This window comes from Nelumbo nucifera, chromosome 4, assembly GCF_055504915.1.
Source record: "Nelumbo nucifera cultivar China Antique chromosome 4, China Antique-T2T, whole genome shotgun sequence".
Taxonomy (NCBI): Eukaryota; Viridiplantae; Streptophyta; class Magnoliopsida; order Proteales; family Nelumbonaceae; genus Nelumbo; species Nelumbo nucifera.
In genome coordinates, this window is record NC_142652.1 from 26,261,824 (window position 1) to 26,270,725 (window position 8,902).

General features: G+C 35.0%; 1 protein-coding gene across 4 annotated transcripts; it reads right to left on the reverse strand.

Annotated features, from left to right (window-relative positions):
• Positions 1-938: 938 nt before the first annotated feature.
• On the reverse strand, positions 939-5,142 carry LOC104602991 (aluminum-activated malate transporter 9). 4 transcript variants are annotated; one of them, XM_088886337.1, is made up of 7 exons: positions 4,648-5,142; positions 4,062-4,390; positions 3,763-3,900; positions 3,317-3,586; positions 3,065-3,201; positions 2,826-2,972; positions 939-1,694 (listed from the first exon to the last, which is right to left on the reverse strand). In XM_088886337.1, the coding sequence occupies exons 2-7, from the start codon at positions 4,225-4,227 to the stop codon at positions 1,005-1,007; spliced, it is 1,548 nt and encodes a 515-aa protein (XP_088742463.1). In that variant the 5' UTR covers positions 4,228-4,390; positions 4,648-5,142; the 3' UTR covers positions 939-1,004. The 4 variants fall into 4 exon arrangements, with proteins under 4 accessions (XP_088742463.1, XP_088742462.1, XP_010265178.1 ...); XM_088886336.1 differs by having other exon boundaries at positions 4,062-4,454; XM_010266876.3 differs by having other exon boundaries at positions 4,058-4,454; positions 4,648-5,126.
• Positions 5,143-8,902: the final 3,760 nt, after the last annotated feature.

An 8,902-nucleotide genomic window follows, 5' to 3' on the forward strand; every position in this document is an offset into this window, starting at 1 on the left:
TTCCAAACACCGCCTAAGTGTTATCCTTCTCATAAGGGAAAGATGGGTTCCCCATAGAGCGCACCCCACATCCATCTCCCCATGCATTGGGAACTCTCCCATTCCTGTCATGGGGAGATGCTCCTAATTCACAAAGGGATTGGGCTGTGGGAAGCCCATCCCATCTCCACTTTCTCATGGGGGGAGGTAACCAAAGTGTTGTGAGATTAAAATGCCCCTACCATCATACAAAACCCAAGGCTAAAAGTGGCAGTCAGGCTTAGTTTGGAAAGTGTACAAAATGCAAATATGTATACATAGCAAAATAGGCTCAGTTTGGAAGGAATACAAATACAAATATGTATGGTACAAATACATACAAAATAATACAAATTACAAGGTTTTACACTCTACATATATGTATTTGTACTGCTTTCAAATGGAGCCTTACACTGTGTTTGATTGCGATGCTAAATTTGCACTAATGCAAAATTATAGTAGTGCAAATGATTTGAGTGTAAATTCTGACCTATTTTTGTTTTAAATTTTAGCTTATGTTGTTTGATTGCAATACAAATGAAGTAAATTAAGACATGAAGGAGAATAAAGTAAAACTTAAATGAGAATTTGCATTTTTTTTTTCATTTGCACTCCCATGCTTTTGTACTAGTGCAAATAAAATTGCACTGCAACCAAACACAGCCTTAAGAAAAAATACTTTTTGACAAAAGAACATGGATAGCACTTCCCCTGTGTACCCAACAGAAGGTCGAGGCCAAGAATTCCCTACAAGCAACAATCTGGGTAAAAATTAGGAATGTAATCCTCTGTCCTAACATCAGCATGGGCAATTGGCATAGTCATATCCCCTTGAAGCACAAAATATTGAATCCAACCCAACGTAACTTCATTTTCATTAGTTAGAGTTAGTTTTGCAGTTGATAGTTGAACAGGCTGGATCAGTCATAATCAGTAAACAATTCATTATGAAAATCTACAATAGCGATTACAGAGATAATTAGATCTTAATTCTTGAACAGGAAGCATTTAGAAAATCTGGTCCAAAATCCAATAACCTCATTTGGTGGTGGGTCAACAGGTACCTTAAATTTGGCCTTCTCACTAAGCTCTTGGAATGAATCAACAAGATTTTGAAGCCTTGCAACAAACTCTATTAGAAGAGAAGCAAATGTAGCCAAAGACAAGGCACTTGCACTTTCATATGTTCTTGATTCTTCGTTGTTAAGCATCCCATCACCAATGAGTGAGTAGCGCGACGGCCATGATAACTGTATCTTGGTATTTTCAGATGTATCATCTTCTAGCAGAGGGGTGTTGATACCCATGTTAGTATTGTGAACATCCCAGCCTTTTGGCACCTCCACTGATCTAAGGTCGAGAACTGCTTCGCTTAGTGACTTTATTGACAAGAATTTACTTTCATCATCTAGACTACCAACAATTTCCTCAGAATCTTCTGGGACTTTATGCCGTCTTCCAATCTCCCAGCTCTCAGAGTTGACAAGAAGGTATGATTTTCGATCTATCTTGTTCTGCAGCTCTTCAGCTGCGTCATGCACTTCAGAAAGAATGTCACCGGGATTTAACCTCTCCATCTTCTTGACTTTATTTCCAAGCTCACGCAACACTTTAGCACCTTCAGTACCTACCCTCTGCAACTCACTGCTGAAGACCTGTCTTCTTTCTGCAGGTGCCTGTAAGTGTTAAATGTAAAAAAACAAATGAGAAGTTGGGGATATACTCTTTCAAATCATTCAGATACACATTTATTCTGTTATGTGTAAAGAGACAGACCTACTTATATTTTCTCTTTTACAGATCCCACTTGAAGTCATTTAGTTAATATTTCCTTGTTTTATGGGACAAAGGTATTAGGTGAATCATGTAAGAGGACTTAGGCTGCATTTGGCATTCCTTGTTTTAAGGACTTATTTCCTTTTTGCAGTTAAAAACTGAGTGTTCATAGGAGCATCTTAACTGCAAAAAGAAGATAAGTCCTTAAAATAAGGAATGCCAAATGCAGCCTTAGTGCCTTACTATACTAATTTTAAAGAGAAAAATGTTAGAAGTTCACATATACTATTTATTGCAACAAGAGCAGGATATGGAAAATGATAAAGTTGTGAGACCGTGAAGCAAGGGACTGAGAGGAAGGTATTAGTCCCTTATGAAGAATAAAAGGAGATGGTGAAGATTCAAAAGTTAGGCTAGATAAAAGAAAAATAAAGGAATTACAAATGAGAATTTTGCAAGAGTTTTAAATTTTTATTTGTTAATGAAAAGACTGGACTAATTCTACTAATGCACATCTGGCTTGAGAATCTTGCAATTCTACTAATGCAAGAGTTTTAAATTTTTATTTGTTAATGAAAAGGCTGGACTAATTCTACTAATGCACATCTGGCTTGGGAGTCTTGTAATTCCTAAACTTCTTGAATCATAAAAGTATACCCTACTCTTTCTAATTCAATAATGCACATCTGGACTAATTCTACTAATGCACATCTGGCTTGGGAATCTTGTAATTCCTAAACTTCTTGAATCATAACAGTATACCCTACTCTTTCTAATTCAATAACTTGCCACTCCTGAAAACTAAGTGGCCGAAAAGCACCATCGAAGTAGACAGTAACAATAGTTCATGGGAAGAAATATCTACTACACATTTTCTTTTTCCAACATATGTTTATGATAAAATGTCACTTTGTCATGGTGCCACAAAGAAAAGAATCCCTAGCCCCAAAGGCAAGAAAAGAAAAGCAGAGAGATTGATGTACTAGAAATAGCTTCAAAAAGAAAAAATCTAAAACAGAAAGCACAATCACCTGTATTTCAGAAAGTATACATCCATGCAAAGCCATGACCATGAATGCACAATGCCTCAGTGCGCCACTTACTTTGACATAGTTCTTCCAAGGATAACTGAACATTTTATAAGGTCCATGAGGTGGTTCCCAGACAGCAAAACCTAGCTGGAGAAATGGGTATAGTTTAGTTATTTAAAATCTATGGTTACATCCATTTGTCTAAATGAACTGCTTAACTCCCATTGTTAAACTCATACCAGGGTCTCTTCTTGGAAAGTAGATCCTAGAGCTGATCTGTAGCCCTTGTATACTTCGTCATCAAAAGCTTGGAAAGTAAGAATTTTTGAAGGGATCCTCTCATATTCAATACACTGCAAGTATCCATTAACACATCCTGTAAATTACCCAAAAAAAAAAGAGGGAATAGGTCAAGCAAGTCAAGAAACAGATTGATAACCTGAGCAACCCCTCTCAGTAAATGAGATATTTCATATGAAACAACATCTAACCTTCCAAAGAAGCAGCAACATTCATGAAGTTTTTGACAACCAAGTTGTGCAAGTCCTCACCCGCCCAAAGAGGGTAAATGAATATAGTAACAACCAAACAAATACCGGCACCAAGGACAATGAGCATGAAGCGGTTCACTACTGTGGTGACAAACTCCCTTGTTTTATACCCAGATACCATTATAAAACAGTAAGTCAAGAGAAACACACGAAACCCATATTCATATGGTTTCATCGTTGGGTGCATTTTGATGAAGTTGGCACAAAATCCTGAACACCAGAAAAAGAAGACACAAGGAACAGAGGGGAAAACGAGAAGAGTGTTAATGCGTGACTAAACAACTAACGAGAAGAGTGTTAATGCGTGACTAAACAAATCGAAGCCATAAAGAAATTTCTTTCTTCCACAGTGCAAAAATTTTTGGTATTAACTGCTAAGTTCAGACCTATAATGAAGATGCTGAAAACAATGAAGGATGCTTCCCCCTTCCCAAATAAAATAGATAGCTCTGCCATTCCTATAGCAAGACCTCCAGCAGATAATGTCCCCAAACCACGATTAAACCCTTTGCTAAGGGTCGATCCTGTCAAACAAAGCACCACCAACATGAGAATGAATTAAATTGCAGCACCGAGACTGAATGATGATAGATGAAGCAGTCTAATTCAAGTTACAGAGAAACGACCTTCCTCGTTGAAAACAGAACAAAATAAAATTCTGTATAAATACAAGTATACTACCTACGCTGAACTCGAAGACGACAACCACAGTCATAATGGCCCAAACAGAGTAAGTACCGAGATCCTTGAATGGTTCTCTGTAGAATATAAGCAGTGTAATAAGTACCAGTGCCAATCCCCCTTTGGCCGCGAATATAGCTTTCCTCGGGTCGGAACGACCAAACTCCCATAACTTAATAGCAGACTGTGACAATGTTGTCCATGAGTTAACGATTACTTCTATCGGAGAACAACACCACCGCCATCCCTTTGTTTCATCAACTCCATCATTGATGCAGAACCCAAGTTCTGAATATCCCCCCTTATTGGAAAGTAGCCTCTCCCTGCTTTTTTCTGCAAAAACACTCTTGAATGATCCCATTTTCACCGCCATCTCTTCCTCCTATACTCTTTTTTACTAAAAAAGTATAAAAAACAATCAAGACACTATATCAAGACAGAGCCCAGTGCGTTAAGGGGAAAAAAGCACAGCTTTATACATTCAAATCAATAACTACCAACGTCTTGATCTAAACTAAGAAAACCCAGAAAGCAATCAACAAAATCGACTGAGAAGCAATAGAATTCAAAACAGATAACAAAATTCTTACATTCAAATCAAATGTCTTTTTCCTTTTAAGCATTTAACCAAAAACCCAAGCTTCAAACGTCGAAATCGCCAGTGAGCCTACGCGCTGATCTGCGAAATGCAATTATGAACAAAAAACAACAGGATCGGATCCACATGCCAATATCAGCGTCACGTAACGACGATAAGAGGGAGATTTAGAGAGAGAGGGAGACATTTTTTTTTCCGAAGCCAAGAGAGAGACAATTTGGTTCATGACATTGTTTCCGGTCTATTTGTTTTCTCAGAAGGATATGGTTTCTGCTCAAGAGAGGATTAATTCCAGGCTGTTCATGGTCGAATCGTTAACATCAAACGAAGAGGAGAAGATTGAATGCGGGAGTCGTCTTTGTTGAAAGGCAGTTGGATTGCAGAATGGAAGACCTGTTAGGAGTTTGCCCGTATGCAACTGGTAGATGATAAGAGGAAGGAGTTCGTTTCAACTTTCACGACAATAGGAATCGTGATTCACTATGATTCGGACAATGCTTCTCAACTTGTAGCCGTTCGATTGGACAGGACATGATGTTAAACAAATTCTAATCTAACGGTTAATAATAAAGTGTAACGTGGCTATATCTGAAACAAGAAAAATCATCTGCGCTTGAATTGGATGAAGCGACGTTGAGGTGGGGCTATAGCAATACATCGAAGGCTGTGATTTCATTGCATTATCCCAGGGCTACTCCCACAGGCGTAGCGGATTTTTCCTCTGTATGAAAAACCCATAAGAACTTTAATAATAAATGCTTGAAGAACACGTGTTTTCTATAACGAGGAAAGGCCGTCCCCCTTCCCTCGAAAGTCTCGAACCGCACAACCTCAGGCTGACGAAAGCGGACTGGAGCCAACCAACCAGGTGATCCAGGTCTCCGGTCCACTACGAGACATTACCGGCGAGCCATCTGGAATCTTCTCTTTGCCAGCCACGTTGCCCAATAGCGTTGGTCTCCACGTGAAAAATCCAGACTAGTTAGCGAGTTTCCCTCCTTTTCTGGCTTTTTTAGGCGAGCCAACTAAAAAGAGATTGCTGTAGCAAAAAAATCTTACCCATTAATAAAAATAAGAATGGCTCGATGATGTTATTGTCAAAGGACCCTGATTTCATTCTTCCATTTATACCCCTGTCATTAAAATATATTTCCATCTTATTACATTTTCAGAAATTTATTAGTATAATTTTATTAGTGTAATTTTATTATTAGTGTAATAATAATTATTAAGTTACATTAATTATTATAGTAAAATTTGTTATTTTCAAAATACTATAATTACAGTAATTTTGAAATAACTGTAATTCCAATAATAATTATTAGTGTAGTTAAATTAATTATTTTTTCAAAATAATTATTACACTAATAATTATTATTGGAATTTTGGTGTAGTAATTAAATAGAGTAATCATTATAATAAATGTTTTACTATAGTTACAATTTCTTAAAATTAATTTTATTACACTAACAATTAAATTGTGTTATTTTCCAAAAGAATTACTAGAAATCAATGAATATACAAAATTTTCAACCAATAATTTATTTATAAATGTCATTTAAAATTAATTAAAAATTATAAAATTCAAAAATAAATTCAAAAATTATAGCTCCAAGAAAGAGTTGGTGGAGTTTGCAAATTGGCAAACAAAATATCATAATTTTGGAGAAGAAAATAAAAATATATATTAATGTAATTTTGGAAATTTTCTTTAAAATGTAGTAAACAATTATTGAAAATCATTGGAATATTTTGAAAATTTGGGAATTTTTATTACATTTGAAAGATTTTGGAAAATTATTAAAAAATTGTGTGATTTTCATTTTAAATTAATAAAGATAAATTAGTTTTGGTAAAGGAAAACGTTAATTTGAACCAATAATTACACAAATTATTTGTGTTATTAATATAAATTAGTATAATATTGGAAAATTTTAGAAAATGAAATTATTAATTAACTTATATTGAAAAATAAAAAATAAATTAGGGTAATTTTGTAAATAATATATTTAAAAAATAAAATAAATTATTTAATATATTTAAAAAATCAATAATTTAGTATATATACTTTTAGAAATTTACCAAGAGCTGACACTCAATATATCCTTTTGATCATTTTTACCAGCAAATTAGACATTGGGTTTTCCCGTGCATCGCATGGGTTCCCTACTAGTAAATAAATAAAAATAAAAGGAGATTTGTCGAACTATTTCTACTCTTCTTCATCCATATAAATTTTAGATTTTTTTTGGAAATTTTAATAAAATAAAAATATTCTTAAATAAAACCTCATAAAAAATTAAAATTATTAAAGGACAACCCCACTTCATATAAAATCTACGATAAATTTTTGAAATCTCATTAAAGTTTGGTAATTGCAATTAGGGGTGTTAATTGCACTCGATTTGGTCCAATCTGATCCAGTCCAATGTGAGTCTATTATAAATGGACCAGGTCATATCCAATCCAATGAATGTTTTGGATCAATTTGGACCAATTCAATTCAATGTCTAGACCGTCCAATCTGTTCAAATTCATTTTGATTTAGATTGGTTTTAATCCAAACCCAGTCCATTGACACATATATTCTTATCTTATATCAATGGACCAGATATTGGCTTAATCCAACCCAATCCAATATAAATTTGTTACGAACGGACCAGGTCCAATCCAATCTAATAAATATTTTGGATTGGATTGATCCAATTCAATATGTCTTGTTGGTCTGTCCAATCCGTCCAAAGTGATTTTGGACTAGATGGGGTCCAATCCAAAACCAGTCCATTAACACCCTTAATTGCATTCACCTCTATTGAACTTTCTAACAAAGCTACAACTTTGCAAAGTAAACCTCCCTTAATCCTCTTACAAAAAGGTAGAAAAATGTTCAAAACACCCATGCAGTTATTATTGAGGTTTGTTTCTATTGAAAATACAATACAACTTTTATAAATAAAAAAAAGAGAATTTAAAGTTGCAGCTTTTACCTTTGAGTGATTGACATGAAGGGCAATTTTAAAAATAAATCAATAAAAAAAAAGAGATCGAAAGGATTTGGGCTAGGGATGAAGGGAACAATTAAAAATTAAACATTTTGGTCAAAGGTAATCATATAAGTATTTTGGACATTTTCATACCTCTTTTTAGAGGATTCTAACAAAAGGGATCTACTTGCAATTATATCAAAAACAAACATGTTCATAGGCTAGCCTTCGGTCATAACTTTATGCTATATCGGGCTCGGGCTTAGACTGAACCCATTCAAATTTTGACAAAAGTCAAGCCCAAGCCTGACCCATGACTAGGTATAGTCAAAAAGCTTAGGGGAGGTGATTGCAATTACCAAGCTTCAATAGAAGTTTTACCAATGGTCAAAACAAAAACTTTATAGAGATTTCAGTAATTTACCCTAAAATCTATGTTGCGGTAAATATAGGATATGGGGAGGGCTTTGAACAATCAAAACCCCAATGAATTTAGATAAATAGCATCCGTTGATTGGTTACAAGTTTTTTCTGGTATGTCTTTTCAGTATGATGATGGAAACATTGACCAACCAAGACTTCCATAAATTTTAGGGAGAAGTATCAATCAGCCCAGATCAGAATTTACTAGGCCCAAAGTACAGGGGGAATGCATCCTGACCGTGAATTGATGCCAAATTCACGGGCAGGATGTGGTTTGTGTGTTTCCGTACTTTTCCCTAAATTTTAATGAATACCAGCTATTTTTCATAAACTTTAGGGGTTTTTACTGTTCCGTCCACCTCAATAAATCTTAACTCCACCGTACAGTTGGGGTAGGTGCCAACTTGAAATTAATGTTGGTATTATAGGTGGAGGTATTTGAAATTTTGAATTATTATAAGTTTGCAGTGAGTTCATAATTCTGAGGTGGAGATTTGGTTATCATTTTTATCCTACCGATTGATGAAATTCCTCTTAAAAAAAGTACAAACACCTTAAGGCTATATTTGGTTTGAAGGAAAAAGATAGGAAAAGAAAAATAAATTTTTACAAACTTTGTAAAGGTTTCCTTCTTTTCCCTACCTTTTCCTTCAAACCAAACATAACTTAAAAGAATGGCATCCTGCCACCGCCCCACATCGGGAATATTTCCCTGTAGGTGTTGGTAGGATTTTTTATTTGAGGAGATTTGGTCTGCGGATTGATTGGTTAAAAGGTTTTTAAGGTATCATGCATTTTTCGGCATCAATTCAAGTAAAGAGTCATATTCTCATGGATTCG